Source organism: Mus musculus, chromosome 18, assembly GCF_000001635.26.
Source record: "Mus musculus strain C57BL/6J chromosome 18, GRCm38.p6 C57BL/6J".
NCBI classification, from domain to species: domain Eukaryota; kingdom Metazoa; phylum Chordata; class Mammalia; order Rodentia; family Muridae; genus Mus; species Mus musculus.
The window spans coordinates 78,098,875-78,121,002 of record NC_000084.6 but is presented as its reverse complement, the minus strand read 5'-3'; the positions used below and the strand labels follow the sequence as shown (position 1 = coordinate 78,121,002).

Genomic DNA, 22,128 nt, shown 5'->3' with positions numbered 1-22,128 from the left:
AAGACCTGTTTTCTGAATGCAATGGAAAGGAAGGAAGGGGGAGAGTAGAATGAAAGGGGAAAGGGGGGAAAGAAAGGGAATTATCAAAATCTGACACTCTTATTAGATTTAACTCAGAATTGTTTCTTGTTAACAAAATGATATTCCGTATTCCATAATTATCACTCTTACTATAAGACAAATGGCATTTGTCAGTATTCCAGAATGAGCTTTGCTGTGCACGGAAAGTGTCACTAGTATCTTACTACAGGAAGCAGAACCCAGGGGCTCTCTTCTCTCCTGTCTCATAAGAAACAAGGCCGAGACACTGTTTGCCTCAGAGCTGGTCCCTAGCACAGAGCATAATAGCTTATCCAAGCCCTCCAGAGCCTAAAGCCACCGTCCCTTTCTGCAGCAGGTCTCAGATGGGCCACCCCCCTGCCAGTCAAACACAGAACGTGAGACCTACTCTCTTTCATCCTCTGATCAGCACGGGTTGCCACCATTTCTTAAGTAATGTAAAATGAATTTCACCCCATAGTCAGTGTCCTCCTTCCTCCCTCCCACTGCAAGCTGCTCCAGGGGGCCAAGCCAGAGAGCATCTTCCCTTAGGAGAAACAGAGAGAGGGCCTGTCCCTCTCCCCTACTCTGGCTTTTCCTGTGCTCCCCAGAGCCAGGACACCTGCTGATTCACGTCTCCTTGCCCTTCGTCGTGTATGGAGAGGGAGGATGAATGGACAATCTTTGACTGGTGGCACTGATGACGCCCATCACGGTCCTCTTTGGATAGACCCTTTCGGAAATAGAGGCGATAAGGCAGCGCCAGAAGGCTTCAGACGTCTAAGCTTGGCCCTGGCACAAAGGTGGCGAGAACAGGTAGGCTCCCTTTCAGCAGCTTGTTCCTTGGGCAACCTGAGAGACTGGTCCCAGCTTGGTGTCTTTTCTGAGCAGAGGCTGGGGCATGGGTGGTCAGCCATCTCTACTGAGGATGGGGCTATGGCCTGAGCTACTCCCGTAGGCTCAGAGGCTCACCACTGAGCTAGGGCAGTTGCAAAGCCTTAGGAAAACAAAACAATACAAAACAAAACAAGTCAGGAGCGTCACGAATCTCCTGCTTCTCTTAGATGAAAACTCTCTCCATTGCTCTCTCTGTTCCATGGAAATGCAGTGGGCTTTTATGCAGTGTGAGCGTCATCTAGAAGGGTGCTGCATCCAAGTTCCAAAGAGAGACACAGATTTGCTAGCATGATAACATTCTAGAATGAACCACATTGAAACTACTGATTTCTCCTAACTAGCTCTGAGGCTGGAATTCTGGAACAGGCGTCAGTGATCCCAGGAGCTACAGGACTATCAGCAGCTCAGAATAAATGGCTGCTGAGGACTCTGAGACATAGGCACTGTCTGCTTAGTCAGGAGGAGCCACCCTCTGAGGTGTGTGAACAATGTTACAGCCACGTAGTGCATCCCTACACAGGAATATTGGAGACAGAGATGTAGGCTGGGTTGTAGATTGTACGAAAGTCATTTAGTCTTAAATTGGGGTGGTTCCACGGGACACAGGCCATTCAGGTTCTCAGTCATGTCTGGCCAGTTATACTATCAGGTTTCGAATCTCTGGGGTGATGTGGTATTCGAAACTCTCTAAAATAAATACGGGATGGAAGTTTTGAGAGCACAGGCTTATGTATTCTGGAGTTGATTTCTGCGGCGGATGGAAACTGCCACTTTCAGGGCTCAGTTGGTTCAGTTACAGCATCTCGGGACACCTGTCCCTTGAGCTTCTTCTCATCATGTCCTAGACTCAAAGCTGATGCCTCGTGTACCTTGGTACGGCTTTGAGAAGGGGTCACTGTCACCAAGGCAGGGGCTAACCAGGCCTATTTTCAATCATGAGACCTAAAGAGGGAGCAATCTGAAAGGCGCAGTAGTTGTTGCTTGGATAAAAGAAATTTTATTTATTTATATCTATTTTATGAAATGAAAATAAATTTTTCATAAGTGCTGCTTTACGTAGACAGTTCTGTGGGATTTTAAGTACAGAGCAAAGCGAACCGTGTTCTATGGACTTGGCTCAGGTTCCATGTCTCCAGGAGTTTTCAGTGTTAAAAATTTCCAATACAAAGATTCTCCAATAGACTCACAAATGTCAGATAGAATTGTTGCCAGGACAGAATGACCTTAGTGTGGAATGCATTGTAGAAACAGCTCCAACTTCGTACGATGATTAATGGTGTGCCATTGTTTAAAAAAAAAAAAAAACAGTAAGATAGACAGGCATGGTGGTACATACCTCTAATCCCAGCACTTGGGTGGCAGAGGCAGGAGAAACATAGCAAGTTCAAGGCCAGCCTAAGCTATAGTGAAAACTAGAATTATTCTATAGTAATAAATCAGTGATAAGACATTGATTTCTGTGGTGGGGTTAACGTCAAAACTAGAGTCCGGTGTTTTTAGAAGACATAATTTTAAGCCGTGTGACAAGGGCACATGCCTTTAATCCCAGCTCTCTGGAGGCAAAGGCAGACAAGGTATCTGTGAGTTCAAGGCCAGCCTGGTCTACAAAGTAAGTTCTCGGACAGGAGAGAACTAATATCATTGCATTTGTTACCCTGAGACACACCATGAAGGGTTCATGGCTGCCAACCACAGATGTAAGGGCTACAATGACACACTCCTAGAGTTAGACACAGGGAGAGGGACAAGAGCCGAGCCACCCAGAATGTATGAAAAAGCACAGAATACAGACAGGTAAGACAGACATGGAGTAGCTCCATCATCAGCCTTGGTTGTGGAAATCAAAGTGGGGACTATGTGGAAGCCACAGCCACAAAAGGCAAAACCAAGGAGACGCCCAAAGCTGCATACATAAGCCAGCTCATCTCTCCTCACGGCAAGGCCGCCGACAGAGTTCCTCCGGCCGATTCTGAGCCCACCGGGGTTCTATTTACCACATCCAAGAGTTTGGCTCTTGTCCCTCTCCCCGTGTCTAACTCTAGGAGTGTGTCATTGTAGCCCTTACATCTGTGGTTGGCAACCACGAACCCTTCATGGTGTGTCACAGGGTACCAAATGCAACAATACTAGTTCTCTCCTGTTACATACTTAATGTATGAAGTAGCCAGCCCTGTAGCACGTTACGGTTATAGTGTTTGGATTCTGACTATAATAAAACCCCGTGCATTCTTACTCTGTGAAATACACATCATCATCTTCAGCTTTTGACAGCATTGTCCATTTCTACCTGTCTCCATTTCCGCACCAGTGGCTCTCAGCCTTGCCGATGCTGTGACCCTTGCATGAAATCCCTCATGCTGCGGTGACCCCAACCACAGAACTATTTTCATTGCAGCCACATCACTGAAATTTTGCAACTGTTATAAATCGTTATGTCAATATCTGTGGTTTCTAGTGGTCTTAGGTGACCCCTGTAGAAGGGACATTTGACCCTCCAAGGAAGTGCTAAGCCCCGGTTGAGAACCAGTGCTGTACACCTCGGTGGGTATCTTTCTTGCTTGTTTTATGCATTTACGACAGATTCCAAACTGCAGACTATCTGAGACAGCTGGATGATGTAAGAACGAATTCTAGCGATCTTATTCTTAGAGGGACTCAGGTTAGAGGGTTCTTAGGTTGTCTCAACACACACCATCTATTTTTAACAATTTCTTCTTTTTTGAAGAATTCTTAAATAAATTCAGTAGTTTAGATGGTTTTTTGTTTGTTTGTTTGTTTGTTTGTTTTTTAACATTGGCAGTTTGCTTTTCTGGGACAGAGATCTCATATAGCCCAAGCTATATTTGAACCATTATGTTGCTGAGTCTAACCTTAAACTCCTGATCCTCCTGCCTCTTGGGATTACAGGTATAACTGCTACTTTGTAGAAGAAAAGAAGAAAGAAAAATACAGACTTAAGCTTGCTTATTTTAGCTCTTTCTATATTACTTGGCTTGTTCTATTGATGTTGCTCTTCTTCTCAACAACACTAAGTTCCCAGAAACCAAGGCATATGAGAGTGTAGACAGGAACCTTCTCATGGCAGCATTAAAGACATCGAGGGCAAAGGTCATGTGGTTTGAGGTCTGGGTAATGAATTCCTCAATGGTACTCCATGAAGAAGGAGAGCATTCTCAGAGCCATGACACTGCCATAGCTTACTTCAGTGGTTCTCAACTGTGAGTCGAGAGCCCTTGGAAGGTCAAATGACCCTTTTACAGGGGTGGCCTAAGACCATTGGAAAACACGGGCATCTGGGTTACAACTCATAACCGTAGGAAATTTACCATTATGAAGAAGCAACAAAATGATTTTATGGTTGGAGGCCACCACATGAGGAACTGTATCAAAGGGTCACAGCGCTAGGGAAACTAAGAACCAATGCTGTAGGTGAATGCTTCCACGCTCATCTTCTGTGGCAACGACAACAGCCTAAGCCAGCCAACTGTAGAGTTCTTTCTGGTTCAGGCTATTCACTAGCCCTGTCCTTCCTTCAAGGAGCCAGAGGAAGAGATAGCCATGGAAGATAGTCCCACCATGGTTAAAGTAGACCGGGGTGAAAACCAGATTTTATCATGCCGCGGGAGAAGGTGTGGCTTCAAAGTACTTGGCTACGTCACGGGTGACATGAAGGAATTCGCCAACTGGCTGAAAGGTATGTGCATAAACATCCATTCCTTGGAGAGCCGGGGAAGCAGCCGAGGACATCCTTTGCCTGTGCTTCTCCCTGTGTTGTTAGCTCTACTCCCAGACATCACTTTCCTGTTTCCTGTTTTGTATCTTCTAATTTAAAAGCCTCTTCACACCTTTTTCACTGAAGTAGCGTGCAGGGGGCAGGGCCCTACTCCTATGAGATGAAAGGACAATCTGTATACTTAAAGAAAGGTCAACACCTGGCAACTCATTCCTTCGGCTTAGTTTGTACCTCTGAGCATGCTAAACAGGTGCACAGATCCCAGGAGGGGCGCTGTGGACTGACCTAACAAACTAAGGGGTCAAAGGGAGGCCTCACAAATATCCCAGAGTTTTACCTCCGACTGATTCTGGTGACTTTGATCGGGATATACCTTAGTGTTATTTTATCTCTTCCTTAACTCTGCTCCTCTCCTCTCTCCAGACAAACCCGTGGTGCTCCAGTTCATGGACTGGATACTTCGTGGCATATCCCAGGTGGTGTTTGTCAGCAACCCCATCAGTGGAATCCTGATTCTGGTGGGACTTCTGGTCCAGAACCCCTGGTGGGCTCTCTGTGGCTGTGTAGGAACTGTGGTCTCCACTCTGACAGCCCTCTTGCTTAGCCAAGACAGGTAGGCAAGCCCTCATAGGCCAGCCCCCTCTCTGAGACACTAGCTGGGCAGCTGCCATGGGTGGCAGTGAGAAAGCCACACCCTCCCGGGGAAAGCAACCTTTATTCCACAGAACACTCTGTTTGCCTTTAGTCAGAGGCCAGAGAATCACCGGTAGTCTCTTACTCTCATCTGAATAAGGAGCCAGTCTGAATAAAAGCTGGTGTATGAGGTAGCCAGAGCTCACCCATCACCAGGAAAGAGCCCACTGAAGTCTCCTTTAGTGATTCAATTATTTAATACAACTTTAAGCAAAATGCTTCTGAGTGCTTGAAAAGACTTAGCGGCTTAGCAACCCCCTTTGGATCTTGGGATCGCCGTTAGTTTAGCAGAGATATCTCCCTCCATAGGCAAGGCAGAGCCAGCTCAGCTCCTGGGCTGCTGAAGAGCCTCACATCCTAGGATTAGTCCGCCTTTGTGTTTGCTGTAGTGAGAGGTGACTACTGGCTAGGCACGCAGTTCAGGGGTAGAGCATTTGTTTAGCATGTATGTACAAGGGCTTGTATTTCATTCCTGGTATCGGCATGGGCACCCGAATTCCCTTGGCAATTAGTATTTAGAAGGCAGTCCTATTTTATATATTTATATATCTTTTATATTTACATGTGTTACTTCTCAAGTTCCTTTTACTTTTTTTAGTTCTAAAAAATATTAAAGTGGCAGTTCCATTCAAGTGACCGATTCTTCCTGGGACTAGAACGGTGGCATCTCTTGACTTGTAGCTATTGCCACTCTTTACCCATGGACAAGCGCTATAGGAGAGCTGGACTACAGAGCTCTCCGAGGTTGTCACACGTAACCTCAATTTCTGGAAGTTTACTGAAGAAAGACAAAGGACTTTAAAATTAGGGTCCAACCTCTGGTGTCCCCAGCCCAGGGAATAGATATGACAGCAGCTTATTGGTGCACCTGTGCCTTGACACAGACTCAGATCTCCCACCAGCTGCAGTGCGCTCACTGACTGCCGCCTCTCCCCTCAGGCCCATCTGACCTAACCAGCCCACTTCACTACCTTTACCTCACAGGTCCCTATGGTCATGACCTGTGAGAGTCAGGCTGGACATGAACACTGTTGTCGTTCATGGTGTCATCCATTGCCACCTCTCAGGGTCTGAAAATCTGAAGCTTGCCAGATGAAGGGCCTATTGTACAGCTCTCTTGGGCTTCTAGTTGCCCCTATAGTTCCTGACAGAGAGTCCATTAGAAGCTGACATATAAGACATTGGAAGTGAGGTTCAAGGCCAAGCACAGGCCTTAGTCAAGGTTCTCTAGACAAACTGAGGAGACAGACTAAATACTTTACCATCACTGAGAGGTGTCTACAAAAGGCTCTAAGAGTGCACATCGTTAAATAAGTGCCTGGCCAAGTCAAAGTAACCATTTTCCTCTGCAATAACCCAGCGATGCGCTAGAGATGGCAGAGTAGAATCAGAAGAACACGGAAATGCGTGCTAAGTTGAAGTTGGGTGTTCCTGAAGACACCGTGAAAGGATCTGCCTTCCAAGAAACTCGTGTCTCATTGAGAAATCACTTAAGACTGTTTCAAATGCTGAAAGCGCTGTTCAAAGAGGTCCTTAATGATTTAAAAGACATAAGAATCTTCTTATGAAAGAATGAACGAAGAGCAGATAGTCTTACTCAGGCCCCCCTCCCTCACCGGGTGCTCTCCTTCCTGTGGCTTGCCACGTAGCTCGGAGGGAGTTGTTCCATGTGCACACTTCAGAGTGAGCAATTTAGTTGTATCTGCATGACTCCTACAAGGCTTTGAAACACGTGCCCAGGTTTGATGGTTCTTTAAAGTGGATGTTATGTAGAAGTTACAGCTACTGCTTACATTCGATCCTAAGCTCACCCAGGTGATGTTTGTGCTGTCCCTCTGGCCTGCAGATCGGCGATAGCAGCGGGGCTCCAAGGTTACAATGCCACCCTGGTAGGCATCCTCATGGCTGTCTTCTCAAACAAGGGCGACTATTTCTGGTGGCTGATATTCCCTGTATCTGCTATGTCTATGACTTGGTAAGTTCTATTGGGTTTTCAAAATGCCCGTGGAGGGTGGACAGAAGGAGGAATCAGTTTCTAATGAGCACACTTTCGTAAGATGAAAACTAGTCTGCCGGTCAGTGGTGGTGGTATAACACCGTGAGCGTGTCCTTGAACATTACGCTTTAAAATAGCTAAATGGGGCCGGCAAGTTGGTTTACTGGATAAAGACCCTCGAAGCCAAGGATAACACCCTGAGTTTCATCCCTGGAACCCACAAGGTAGGAGGGAACTGACTCCCAAGTCTCCCTCTGACATCCATGCATAGGTCCACACACATATGCTCACCCACACAAACACAGGTTAAACGTAACATAGAAAATGGTTGAAGGGGGCCAGCACTGGCTAAGTGAAGAGAAGGGCTGTAGGCATGAGGTCAGCCTAGGGACTTTCAGGCTAATCTGCCTAGAGAGGCAAAACAACAATGTAATAATAAGTGCTAATTTTTATGTTCTGTGTTTTTTTTTTAACCACAAATTAAAAATAAATACTTAAAAGATTTAGAACTAAGTTTTACCTTCGGTTATAGAAACTAAAGCAACCACTCTAAGAGGTGTGGGTTTCCTTACAACCAGTTATCTGTCCCTATGTCAAAGTCTGCCTGTATGGCCCCTTCAGGCAGGCATTCACAGCCTCAACTTCACAGTTAGTGCACACGACTGCTCTGGGATGTTGCCTAAGTGTTGAGGGAGTTAAGTCTCCAGTCTCCTTAGGTGATTCTTTTAAAGTATAGCCAAAGGTGCCCACCCCCATCGGTGGAATCATGTCAACCAAGTTGCTGCCCTCCTTTTTTTTTTTTTTTTTTTTTTTTTCTAAATTCACTCTCATCTTGGGGCTGGAGAGATGGCTCAGCAGTTAAGAGCACCGACTGCTCTTCCAGAGGTCCTGAGCTCAATTCCCAGCAACCTCATGGTGGCTCACAACCATCTGTAGTGGGATCTGATGCCCTCTTCTGGTGTGTCTGAAGTCAGCTACAGTGTACTCACATATATGAAATAAATAAATTTAAAAAAAAGATGTTTAACTTCAATCCCATCTTTACAAAACCTGGACCTTCAAAACTAGCTTCTATGCTGACAACACCTTAGTTCCTTTTTCTAGAAACAAATTTGTCTTTCCATATCATATCTAAAGAATAAAGCACTAATATGCTCACAGAGGAACTTAAGGAGCACACTGCAGGCCCTGCCTGCAGAAGGCCTCCACCCTGGTTGCTCCCTTAGGTGCCAGCCTCACCCAGGAGGTTGGGAGCTCCTCTGAATGGGACAGGATCCATGGCCATTGGGTGACCCACACTCCCCCAACTAGGAATCTGTTCTGATCCTACAAGGATGCTTCTCCATTGGGTCAACAACTGAGAGTGACCCTTTGTAAGGCCCCTTTTTCCAGCCTGCACCAACTGAATCCTAAGTTCTTCTCCTTTCTTCTCCAAAACAGATATACATATGGATGACATGCAGAGTAATGTCTTCCAAATTCAGGATGGCAGTGACTCTGGTGGGGTGGAAGGATCCCAGGACCCCAGGACCCCAGGGCACTAACTCTGTAGATAAGCGTTCACTTTATTAAGAGCTCCGAACATGTGTTTTTGTTTTTAAGATTTATTTATTTAATGTGTATGAGTACACTGTAGCTGACTTCAGACACACCAGAAGAGGGCATCAGATCCCATTACAGATGATTGTGAGCCACCATGTGGTTGCTGGGAATTGAACTCAGAACCTCTGGAAGAGCAGTCAGTGCTCTTAGCCACTGAGCCATCTCTCCAGCCCCTCAAAAATGTTTTTAAAACTTTGATTATAACTCAAGGTTTGAGCCATCTCAGGGTTGTGCGTGTGTGTGTGTGTGTGTGTGTGTGTGTTTTGTTTTCTCAAAAGTCAAGAGTTTGTGTTGTGGCATATTAGAGTTGTCTCTGCGATGAAATCAACCATGGGTTCCCCAACCCTCCACCCACCCCATTGTGCTAGCACAATTTCAGAGCATGTTAGCAACAGCAGCAGGACAGACACCCCTTCCCCGTGGAGGGGCTGGAGGGTGAGGTGCTCAGTCTGGCTGCTCCTCACGGATTCTCATTCTGGGATTTCTGTTCCTTTAGCCCGGTTTTCTCGAGCGCGTTGAGCTCCGTGCTCAGCAAGTGGGACCTGCCCGTCTTCACTCTCCCTTTCAACATGGCGTTGTCGATGTACCTGTCAGCCACAGGACACTACAATACGTTTTTCCCAAGTAAACTCTTCACACCTGTCAGCTCCGTGCCCAACATCACGTGGTCTGAGCTCAGCGCCCTGGAGGTAAAACAACACACTGGAAATCGGATGCTGAGGGAAGCTCAGCCCTTGCTTGGGTGGGTGAGACCCCCCTCCAGGATGGAGGTCTCTCCCTTGGGTTAGAGCTTTCGAGATCTGCATCCCCCAGTCAGAACAGGATGTTGTACTTTTTGGGCTATGCAGAACCTGCTGTTCTGGCTCAGTCCAGAATACAAACAGTAACTCAGAGTTCTCAAGGTGTAGCAGGGCCTGGGAACCTGTTTCAACAAACTCCTCCAAACTGTACTGGAGGACAGAGTGTGAGATCCGCTGAGTCTCACGGTGTAGATATGATGCATCTCCTTACAGATAGCCATAGAGAGAGTGTGTGCTTTCAAAAGCCTGTTTCTCCTAGGCTGAATTCCACCTTGTTCCACTGATATTTCTAGAGGAAATTTGTGTGTGTGTGTGTGTGTGTGTGTGTGTGTGTGTGTGTGTGTGTGCACATGCATGTGGGCATACGTGTGCACGTGTGTGTGTGCGTGTGTGTGTGTGTGTGTGTGTGTGTGTGTGTGTGTGTCTACAGATTGCAATAGAGCTTCGTGCGTGTCAGGCACATGCTCTACCACTGAGCTGCCTCTCAGCCCCTCACTTAATGTTTCTGAAAATAAGACACTTGAAGTCAAAGACAACAAAAAAGGCACTGCTGGATTTGCATTTGTTTGTTTGTTTGTTTGTTGACTCGCATTTTGAGATCTGATTGACAAGTGTTGATAACTAAATTAAGTTAAAGATATTTTTATATGGTACGTGTTCCCCTTAGTATCAGAAGTGCCAGTGTGATTTTTCATTCCTAAAGTTGGCTATAATTACTTCTAAATTATGGATGAGATAACCTTGTTCGGTTCGCTTTGATCTTGTTCAGTCCACTGGTCTTTCAGTCTGAGCAGCCAACTCAGTTGTGATAGCATTTCTACAGCCTGTGGAAGGGCAGTGGGTGACAGCCAGTGCTGATACACAGCAGGAAGCAACTGAAGCATGACCTGTGTCCCTGCCACACTAGAGAAGATCTGCAGGTCCTCAGAGGCAGGAGTAGTGAGACCACACGGGAGGCCTCACAGTGGCCAAGTATCAGAGCTAGTGAGAAAGTTAGTGAGCACAGGAGGTTTGGAGGAGCCTTGCTCCGCACGCACCTGTATTAATAAATCTTAAAGGATAAGATATGCTAATTGTAAAAATTCTGAAATTCACATGTGTGCATCTCTAATTCACATTGTACAAGGTCATAGTGGGTTTCTTGTCTGTTGTTTGTGTGGCTACAGTTGTATCCTTTCTGTTGCAGCTATTGAAGTCTCTTCCGGTGGGAGTCGGTCAGATATATGGCTGTGACAACCCGTGGACAGGCGGCATTTTCCTATGTGCTATCCTGCTCTCCTCCCCACTCATGTGCCTGCACGCTGCTATTGGATCGTTGCTGGGTGTCATCGCGGGTGAGCATAAGACTTTCAGCCTCATATACGCGTCTTCTCCACACCACGCATGTCCCAGGCATCCTCTATACTACAGAGCTTTCTGGAGATCTCTGAGCAACGGGATGTTTCTCCTGATCCCACAACTCATGGCAGAACAGCCTGCTCATTGTCCCGAGCTCTGACCGCTCTTGTTTTAACAGGACTCAGTCTTGCAGCTCCATTTGAAGACATCTACTTTGGGCTCTGGGGTTTCAACAGCTCTCTGGCCTGCATTGCAATTGGAGGGATGTTCATGGCACTCACCTGGCAGACCCACCTCCTGGCTCTTGCCTGTGGTGAGTATCCTAGAGACGGTGTTGAAGAGGGGTGTCTGTGAGGACTCCATCAAAGTCACGGGCAAGCAGCAAATAATTACCTAAAGAATGTGAAAGGATCATATGAGAAATTCAAACTAGGATTGGGGTTTGAGTTTACCACTAGCTAACTGTGTTTACCACTAGCTAACTGTGTGAGCAGAGCAAGTGATGTTCCCCTCTGGGAGAATCAAAGTTATTTTTGCCTACTACACTGGTTATTATGAAGGAAGAGGCTAGACTCTCAGTAGCCATTCTGTTTGATATATATTTGGGAAAATAGATCCATGACCTGAACTGTGTGTGTGTGTGTGTGTGTGTGTGTGTGTGTGTGTGTGTGTGATTTTGTTAAGCCCCCAAAACTAAAAATAAATATCAAACTATGTTGTTTGACCTGAGCATGTACCCTAACCACCTGGAATGCTGGGGGAGACACAGACTTCCCCTAGGTGTTCCCCTTAGCCTCTGATGGAGGCTTAGAGGGAGAAACTTGCATCTCTGACGGGGAGGCCTGGAGACCACAGGCTGAGAACTAATTTGTGAGCCCTTCCTGATCCCCAGTAGACCCTGCCTGCAGAGCTAGACTAGACCCTAGCACCCTCAACCCCACCCTTCTTGTTGAACTTGGGTTAAGGAAGTGCTGAAGTGTGTCAAGTCGCGGAGGACTAAGTCCAAACCTAGAAGCCATATCTGCACCCTAGGCTGCTTTCTGGCTGTAGCCTATGGTGCCTCCTTAACATAAGGTCAGCCTCAAGAGCGTTGGGCTTGAAAAGCCGGTGGGTTCTCTGTGCTGCTGAGGAGGAGGAACCCATAGCCTTTGTTATCCCTACTCAATTGAGGTAAAAACATTAAGGGTAGTTCTAGAGTGGAAGGAGTCCCCATGGGGACAAAAAGGTAAATGGATCATCAATTATAGAGAAATTGTTTCTAGGCTCATGCGCTATATGTCTAAAGTCATTTTGTCACCAGGCTGCTCAACCTCGGCTATCTAAGAAGTTGCCAACTGGTAGACCATGAGCTGGCCAGGATCTGGAGTGGAGGAGGTGGGCTGTGACCAGGGGTTTGTAGGGAGCACTGCTCAGTTTGGGTTTCTGCCATGGTGAGGTTAGCAGATCTCAAGCTGCAGCGCGCTATCAGATGTCATTTTTGTCGTGGTGTCTGTAGGGACTCAGCTGAGCTCTGTCAGTATTTGTTACTCTTTGCCAAGTTCAGGGCAAAGTAGGCAGGACTGTGGGGCAGATTCTGAAACTTATCTGGAACAAGAGCCCTCATCTTCCCAGGCCCCCACCTTTATTTTGAGATTGTCTTCACTCCTGTATTGGGAGCGTATACTTTACGGTTCTGTGTATGCAGTAGCCGCAAATGCATTAACTGTATTTATAGATCCATGATGTACCCTGAATATCTTAGAAAGACAAAGGGTTAGAAGCTTTGGGTCCCCTGTAACTCTGAGCAGAGCACTCAGAAGTGGAAAGTAGGAACCAGGTGATTAAGGAGGGGTCTTGAGTGGAACTTTCAACGTTTGTAACAGAACAACAAGAACTCTAGTACAGGGTCTGTTGGCGGGTCGGCGTCTATAGTTGCAGTTATCAGAAAGTGCTGCCTGGAGAAGGTGGCTTTTCTGTGAGTACAGGAGAGAAGTCCATTTGGTGGAAACGATGGTCCCGGTTGGCACGGGGAACAGCCTGAGTCAGGCAGGCAAGCATTCTGAGTTCATGAAAAGTGGATTTGGTTCTGGCAGGCTAGCGAAAGGACAGCACCTAAGACTTCTGCAAATGTTTCCCCCAACGGGGAATCTTTCTTTGCTATTTTATTTGTAGTGATAGTACAGTTTCATGCTCCAGTCTGTATAAAGTACAAAGACGTAGGAGGTAGAAAGGGAAATACTCCCATGTGCCTGCCTCCGGCAGGTTTGTAACCTCCATCCATGGATCTGCTCACATCATGCCTGATAATCTTTCTGTTGAAAGTCTTTCACCTAACCGCAGTTCTAAGCCCTTTTTCATGTTCACGGATTCTGGAGGTCAGGATGTAGACCCCAGTAGGGAGCCGCCATGCTTACTCTACCTTGGCTGTAACTTCAGAGGTGAGCTAGCAGGACCATAAGTTCAAGGCCAGTAGCTACTCAGAAAGACCCTGACTCAAGAAAACAACAACAACAAAAACCCAATCCTGACCCTGTTTCCACACTACCAGGAACTTGATTCCAACAGACTTCTTAACCCTTCGGAGCCTAAGATTCCCCATTTAAAGGGGTTGCGGTGTCCCATAGATGTGTCTAGGATTAAACAATTTGCACAGAAATAACTGGAAACGTGCTTGTTATCCAGCATTTATTTGCAGTATTTGAAGGCATGGAAAAATGCTTTTTTTTTTCTGATGGCTTGGTATAAATTATTAAGAATTAACCTTGTTTATTATTCCCTCTCAGTGTCTTAACTTTATCCATATCTTCGTCTTCTTTCTGAGTGTGGACGACAGATACCTTGGCCCAATTCAGTCTCCCCTGAGAGACCCACCCACAACTACCATCGAAACCAATTTGCTACTATAAAGAATTCTCACTTTGGATTCATGTAAACAGGCGCTTTCACACTTCTCTGTTTAGTAACTGTTCCCTTTAGTGATGAGTATTCACCTCTGCCCTGAAGCTCGAATCACATTGTCACAGTGTTTCTTCCAGGCGGTTTTGTTGGGGGAATCTCTCAGGCGCTATGTGCCTGAGAATAGCTCCCTTTCTCGCTGATTTATGTCTTAGTGAAAACAAAACTAGATTTAAGGATTTTTTTTTTCTTTTCTAACATTTTGAAAATTGTCCTCAAAGACTCCTAATGCCTTTTTCCATCCCAAGCCACCATGAAAACTTCTAAAAAGAACCTAATTCTTGTGAAAAGTCCGTTTTATTTTTCTCTCTGGACATTTAGAGTTGCATCTTCGCGTATGAGTTATATTTTTCTGTGGCCTGACTAGCTGTGAAGGTTCCCCATCAAATCCTTTCAGTGTGATCTCTCCTGTCTTTCTTTAATTCTGGGAACTTGTCTGCTTTTGACTTTTCAATGATCCTCTGCAAATATTCTTCTTCTGGTGAGCTAGTTCCATGTGGGCTTTTCCATCACTGTGGACTTGTTTCTTAGTTTCTCCGAGTCATCCCTTCACAGGAACTCCCATTTTTTGGCTCTCTTCATTGGGCTTAATCCTGTCATCCGTTGTGGTTTGGCTTCTGGCTTTCATTAAACTTCACCTGCAGTGTCTGCTCCGTTTGTCTCTCCTGGCACTGGCTTTCCTTGGATGGCCCCTTTCCTCACCCCGAGAGCTTGTTTACCATGGGTTCCAGCTGTTTAAGTGACAACTCTCAATAGGGATTGGAAGCCAAGGTCTTTCTCAGAACATTGTGGCTCCACCTCTCAGGATGCTCGGCCTCTGCTGGTTGAGGTAATATGGATCCTTTAGAGGTAATATGGCAAGCTTGTGATGCTGAGAGGTAGTTACATGGCTTCTAGTTTGGAGTGGTTAAAGACACTGCTCCATTGAATACATTTGGTATAATCTGCCAAATGTACATTACACTAATGTTTCGGTAACATATTCCTAAAAGCAAAGTTGATGACGCAAAGGGAGTGGCAATCCTGATGTCCATAGATGTGGCGTTCATTCCCAGAGAGCTTTAGCAGGTCCTTCTGAGCCTGGTGGTATTGAGAGTATTGAATCTGCCCACACTGTGTCACACCTGACATTTTAATAGCCATACATGAACTCTTGGGACAGCCCTCGAGCCCCTCTTGCAAAGCAAGCCTCTTGTGTAAAAAGCCACAGAAAGTTTCAGCTTGCTCACATTGCCCTGTCACTGTCAAACAAAAGTCCAAGTGTGTCTGCCAAGGTCAATAAATAGCAGACACTGATTAGAGAACTGCTCCTTTCTGTATTCCGTATGTCTCCATCAGGAAGAGGACTTGGGAGCCTATGATGGCATCTGACAGGGGTGCCCTCCTTACCTGTAGATGAAAAGCCATGCAGCCAAGCACTAGTCTTGTTTGCTATGTTAGCTAAGAAGTTATACACACATTTTGTGCTATTTGTCAATGGTTGGGTTACTGTGGTAGAACTCACCCATGACAGGACACTGACAGGGGCATTGTCCATGAAATCCAGGCTCTTTCTGAGGCTTAAGAGCCTTCTTCTAATGCAATCAGGGGAATTACCTCCACACCAACATGTGGTGGAACAAGAGACGATAATTCCTGGTGTGCCTAAAGAGACAGTGCTTGAGAGAGGAGGCCAGAATGCAGCTTGTGCTGAGCAGAGGGCCACAGGATACACGCTGAATGGGTGGGTTAGATCGTGAGGATGACTAGAATTGGTAGACGCAAAGAGAAGTCTTCCCACCTCAGCCATGAACACCCTTCTTCTCAGAGTAGCATCCTTGCACCCTGCCCAGATGGACGGGTTCCCAGTGCTCTGACGGCATTTGAGATGTCACTGTACAGTGAAGAAAAGGCAGAGCCGGGATCTGAAAGCAGAGCTGTTTCTGAAGACGAGCCCTCGTTAGCCTGAGAAGCTAGGAGATGGGAGGATACATTGAACCCTTTAAGGAACAGTGCCAGGGACAAAGTGCTGAGTAAAACAAGACAGTCTTTAGTTTAGAGAATGTGGACCAGAGATTTCTTTCATTGTTCCTGCCGTATGACCAAGACGGCTCACGTGATTGATTATTGATTGACTGATTGATCGATTGATTTGGTTACTGGCTAACAGTAGCCAAATGACTCTGTGGACATCACAGGAAAGTCATCCTTCAGTTTGACTCTGGAAAACCTGAGGACATTCTCCGCCCAGCCTCCTCCTCAGCCAAGACAGAGAAACTGACAGTTTGCTAGTTAAGCCCTTGGTTCTGTTGCTTTGCATGTAAAAGACACACCTGTGGACATGCCCTTTTACAGCTTTTATTTTTTTCTCAAAGTAAATAAGAATGTCTGGGTGCTTGTTAATTAATCTTTATGCCCACCTTTAGCATATGAAAAGGCATTTCACTTGGTGAGGGAGGACTCAGGGCTCTGGGCTGCTTTTGCCAAGCTCCAAGCACCAAGGTCCCTTTTTAGACACAAACAAGATTGAAGAGAAGTCGTGGGTATAGAAAATAGCATGGCATTACTACAACAATGAAAAGAGGAAAAAAAAAAACTGTACCACAATAGTACTTTTATTGAGCCCTTACTGGGTGCTGAATATATGTTACTTCTTCCACGCTCACCCAGCCCTGTGAAAGAGCTGCTCTCATGACTTCTTCGGTATGGCCAAGGAGACAGAGCGTAGAGATGAGGCCAGTGAGTTCTGCAGGGATGGGCTGGGATTTGAACTCAGAACGTCTGAGTCTAAATCCACATTTATGACTAGGGAACTGGGGTGGGCTGGCTGGTAGAATGGGGAAGTGTATATACACTCTGGGATGCTGATGAAAAGAACAACAACCAACTGATGTCCTCTCCTCTTCCCGTAGCCCTGTTCACTGCCTACTTCGGAGCCTGTATGGCACACCTGATGGCTGTGGTAAGTCTTCTTGCCAGTGCCCTGATGCCCACCCAGGCAGCGTCCAGTGACGGGCTCCATGACCATGATCACCAATGGCTTCCCCCATGAGGTGGCTCTCAGTCACTCGGACTCTCTAACATCACAGCAAACTCTGGTCCAAACTATCCTCACCAGGCTTGTTACAAAAGTCAGATTGCTCAGTTTAAAGAATAACTTTAACAATAGCCTTATCAATAACTCGATACCACGTTATCACATTCGCGGTGGAACTCTGGCGTCCTGGAGAAGTTGACTTTAGAATTTAGTTTACTTATTACAAAAAGCACACCCATGAGTAGTTGAGGAACCAGAAAAGAGCAAACAAGGGTAATTGACTAAAGAAACAGGTATTGTTTTAAATCCATCCAATTTTCTTATATCTCTAGTCTTCATTGAACTCTCACCTACATATCAATAAGATCTTTCAACCCTAGTTCCTACTTGTATTATTTCTAGGCAAATCTCTGCTCTCTCCTGCCATACTTCCTCCTTAGCCCAGGCTGGCCTTACACTCACTGTGTAGCATCTTTGTGGTGGGAAGTCAAGATTCTAGTGTAGATCTGCACAATCTGTCACGGACCCTGACCACCGACAACTCCTCCATGTGTAGATCTCAGCCATTCCCACCTTTGGACATCACAGAAACACTAGTCCAACCTATAGTCCCCAGGCTTGTTATGAGAACTCTGTGGAGTCCTTCACAACCCGACAAAGGAAATACAAAGGCACTGGGGACTAGAAATAGATTGATTCTACCCCTGAGTTAGCTAGGAACTCCAGAAAACTTCAGATCCTAAGCCCCATCTCTTGATTTGTAGATCCTGTGTTGATTGTTTGTTTATCAGACTCCCCCAGGTGATTCCGATGTTTAGTCAGATTTTGGTACCCTGGTCCCCATTGTACTTATGAGATCCATACAAAAGGCTAAAGCTAACCAATGTGATATACTCAGTCATGTGAGTTGGCATGGTACATACTCCCAAACTGAAAAGTCTATTAAGGAGAGAAAATAGAAAGAAATAAAAATAAGGAGAGTTCAAGACCACGGAGAAGTCAAGGTCAGGAGGTCACTATGACTGGCCAATCAGAGAAGGCCTTTGTGGGTATGCTGAGAGGCCAGGGTATATTAGCAATTTACTGCCACCCTGTATGTCCAGTGTCATCCTGGCACACCGTGTGCAGGAAGTCTGAATAGGTGAGGAAACTGCACAGACCTACAAAAGAGACAAAGCTGACCACTGTAAAAGACTAGTGAAAACATTTCAAATGGTAGGTGCCCTAAGATCTTAGATACAACTCTGTGGGCAGAATCCAGAGCCATCTCCCAACCAATCATCTTCTGGGGTGAAAATTCTGGTGGTCCGCTGTGTAGACTCAATTTAAAATGGAATCTAAAAAAAAAAAAAAAAGCAACTGTGTGGCCTGTCTCTTCTTCTCCAGGTTCACCTGCCAGCTTGTACCTGGTCCTTCTGTTTGGCCACACTACTCTTTCTCTTGCTGACCACGAAAAATCCCAACATCTACAGGATGCCCCTCAGCAAAGTTACCTACTCTGAGGAGAACCGCATCTTCTACCTCCAAAACAAGAAAAGGATGGTTGAAAGCCCCCTGTAAGAGCAGCGCCGCCCAACAGCCATGGTCATGAGTCAGTTCTAAGTGCAGCTCCAGTTGACTTCCAGGCTCTCCACAATTGCTTTTCTTCTCTGGGAGCCACTTCCATACTCTCGGCGATCCATTCTTTTGCTTGCTTCTTGTTTTTCTCTTTGACTTTATATTATCAATCACATGAGAGCCGTGTCCAGTTGATGTTCTCTGGAATGGAATTTAAACCCCACTGTGCACTGGGGGTCGGCAGGAGTATCACTAAGACTGCATTTAGAGAGTCAAAATGTTCCGACCGACAGAAGGAATGGAAGCAGCAACAATTATTGTTATTTGAAGCTATCTTTGATGTCAGTATTAAAAGTCAAGCTCTGTAAACCATGTAAGCCTTGCAGAATCCACGGGCACAGAAACAAAGCAGCCCAGGGTTCTCGGAGAGGCCTTTTGCTTTCAGAATCAGTGCAAGTTACTCAGAGCAACCGCATAACAACATTGCAGTGGGGCAGGTTGACCAGAGCGCTAGTCCCCAGCTCTCCAGCTGGGTGGTGATGTTCTCTTAATAAGAAACGTTAGTTAGCTTTTTGTTCCAAGCTGACCGAGCTGTGGGAAGAACTTTGTTGTCCAAAATAGTTTTCCACTGCCACACTCAGAATTTGCAAAATCTAGTAGAGTTTATTTATTCTTTATGAAAATATTTGCCCACTGATATATGTTTGCAGCTAGCCAGTTCTAAGATATTAAATAAAATGTATAAATGCATAAAATACTAAGCATACTTGCTTTTGCTTTATATACTTGCTTTACTATATATTAGTTTGGAGGGATTGTTTGACATAGGGCTGTCTATGTAGCCCAGGCTAGCCTAGAACTCAGCATCTCCCTGTTTCCATTCCCTAAGCACCAGAGCTGTGTGTTGGGTTTTTAAGTGCTTATAAGGCAACTTCATCAACCTCGAGAGCCTTTTGAAGCCACAGTTGAATGAATCTGAGGGTATCATCTAAACACCAGCAACTAAGCTGCACTCACAGAGCCTTTCGAGAGTTCTTTAGTTTATTTCTTTTTTCTTTTTTCTTTTCTTTTCTTTTCTTTCTTTCTTTTATTTGTTTATTTAATTTCTTTTTTTTAAGGCATTATTTCCTGCACACTAATGTTCTGGCTAGCAAACTAATAGTATCAGAACCACCTTACAGAAATACAGATAGAGAATTCTCTGGGTTTCTTTTGTAAATTTTTAATTTAAAAGTTGTGGTTTTCTAAAAAACAAAAACAAAAGCAAACAAACAACAACAACAACAAAAAACCCAAACCTTCTACATCCAGTCTTGCTGAAGCTTCACTGACCGCCTGCTGCCTGTCCAGTGAAATTTATTTCTGGGAGGTTGGAAAAGTGAAAATTTCAAATCCTAAATATTTTCTTTTTCCTGACAAGTATGTTGCTTGTGCCCAAAATCCCAGCACTAGGGAGACTGAGGTAGGAGGAGCACAAACTTAGGAACATCCAGCGTGGGCTACACGAATGGCTCTATCTCCAAAACCCAACCGAACAAACACATAAACAAGTCCCCCCCCCCCCTCTTTCAATAGTCAGTGTTAACCAGGAAGTGGCAGCGGGGGCAAGCTGATCTCTGAGTTCAAGGCCAGCCTCGTCTACAGAGAGAGTTCCTGGACAGCCAAGACTACACTGAAAAACCCTGCCTCAAACACCAAAAGCAGAAAATCGTGCTGAGAAGGCAATCCGCAGCTTGCTGAATGGCTGAAGTCAGACTGTAGTGCAGATGCCTTCAGGGCACAGCCACATTCCCTCTTCTCAGGAAACAAATCGAAATCTGTGATAATTTAAAATCTCGTGACCAAAACCCTTAGAAGCCATGGATTTGCAACTGTCATGGATTCCTGAGTCGTCCTATGGAAAGTCTGGATTTCCAGTGTTTGAGCTGAAAGTTTCCTGTTTGGAGTTTGTGGAATAAACGTTGGGTCAGCAAGAGTAATGTGCATGCGAAGACCCCCTCGGAAGTGAAGATGCTGGATCGGAGAAGAGTGGACCAAAGCATCTACAAAACAACTGAGCCCCAGCCAGCAGCAAAGCTCTAACTCACCTAAGGCAACATTGTCTCAGACCTGAAAACAGGGACAAGTCGAAACCTTCTACACTGTTTTATTTGTGTAATAAATTTTTGTCTTCAAGGTATTTTTGTTACTAAGTATTATCATAAAGTTAAGAGAAAACTCTTAGGGGACATTTGTACTTTCCCCCCCTATTGTCTGTGTAACAGACTCCTGTGTAAACATATGAATAAATTATATTAACAGCTCAGATCAGTCTCATGTGTCTTTATACTTATTAATGCAAGCATATAGATATGAGCATGCACATGTGTAAGTATGTGTCTCTTATCTTTCCGAGTTAGAATTATAACTGGCTTGACAAGAAGAAGAAAACATTCTAAAGAGAGAGACATCTGTGGCCTCCTTTTGGCTAGCAAAGTCTGGGCTCCGAAGGACTGAGATTTCCCTTTCCCTGCCCGATGCTGTGGAAACGCAAGGGGGAAGCCTGGGGCCAGACAAAGGAGGAGCTTGTTCCCCAAAAGAAATTTCAGTTCTCACCACTTATGGCTCCCCTTGCAGGACAGACTGATGCCCAGGCAATGATGTGAAGAACCATATCTGGTCCAGGATTGCTCAGTTATATGTACTTCTTACCTTCATTTAAACCCTAACCTCAGGTCAGTACCCCTAAGGCGGACTCTTTCTTTCTCTTCCCTGGGTGGCTACTTTAACTGTATCTCCTTGCAATGCCTTCCACTCTTCCTTGTCTCTTTGGATGGCATGCTTAGTTTACTGAAACAGCCAGAGCATAGGCCTTGACCCTAAAATATCAAGTAACAGAATCAGCTGGGTAAGTGATCAAACTCTGCTCAGTTACAGATGGACAGGTCTGCCCATCTTCTCAACCATTCATTGTGCTCCTAACTCTGGGATGAGATTCATTTGTTGGGGGCAGCTTTATTTGGGATGTGCTCCTGACTAACCCTATGAGGTCAGTGTCCTGAAAGCCATTGGTCTAGGGTACCCCTGTCCCATCAGTGCCAACCCTATCGAGGGCCAGCCCTCTGAGAAAGCCAATTCTCAGAATGTGTATCATGGGGAGTTGCTCCATCCAGACTTGCCTCTGTTCCTGGAAGTGCCTCTCTCCCTCTCCCTTTCCTTCTCTCTGTCCCTCTGTCCCTCTGTCCCTCTCCTCTCTCTCCCTCTCCTCCTCCTCCTCCTCCTCCTCCTCCTCTTCCTCCTCCTCCTCCTCCTCCTCCTGCTCCTCCCCCTCCTCCTCCCCCTCCTCCGGCTATGGTTATCATGTCTAAAACACAGTGAGACTGGAAACACACCACAACAAGTTTCAGTGAGGACAGAATCCCACACAAAAGGTTAAAGGAGCCACCATGGGAGGCCCCCATCAAAATGCCCTCTGTTGCAGCAAGATCTCTATCTACTTGTATCAAAACACTTTTCTAATGTGATATTGTCATGTAATGTCCCT

At 45.7% G+C, this 22,128-nt stretch overlaps 1 protein-coding gene across 3 annotated transcripts in view; it reads left to right on the top strand.

Moving 5' to 3' along the window:
- Slc14a1 (solute carrier family 14 (urea transporter), member 1) overlaps positions 1-20,912 on the top strand; it is a 42,029-nt gene extending 21,117 nt beyond the window's left edge. For 2 of the 3 annotated variants that reach the window (NM_001171011.1, NM_028122.4), the window contains exons 2-9: positions 4,474-4,630; positions 5,093-5,282; positions 7,209-7,337; positions 9,457-9,649; positions 10,947-11,094; positions 11,277-11,411; positions 16,924-16,973; positions 18,435-20,912. In NM_001171011.1, the coding sequence (NP_001164482.1) occupies positions 4,495-4,630; positions 5,093-5,282; positions 7,209-7,337; positions 9,457-9,649; positions 10,947-11,094; positions 11,277-11,411; positions 16,924-16,973; positions 18,435-18,608 (1,155 nt within the window). In that variant the 5' untranslated portion in view covers positions 4,474-4,494 and the 3' untranslated portion in view covers positions 18,609-20,912. Of the gene's footprint in view, positions 1-650; positions 856-4,473; positions 4,631-5,092; positions 5,283-7,208; positions 7,338-9,456; positions 9,650-10,946; positions 11,095-11,276; positions 11,412-16,923; positions 16,974-18,434 lie in introns of all 3 variants that reach the window. The other variant, NM_001171010.1, reaches the window with a different exon arrangement.
- The last annotated feature ends 1,216 nt before the right edge of the window (positions 20,913-22,128 follow it).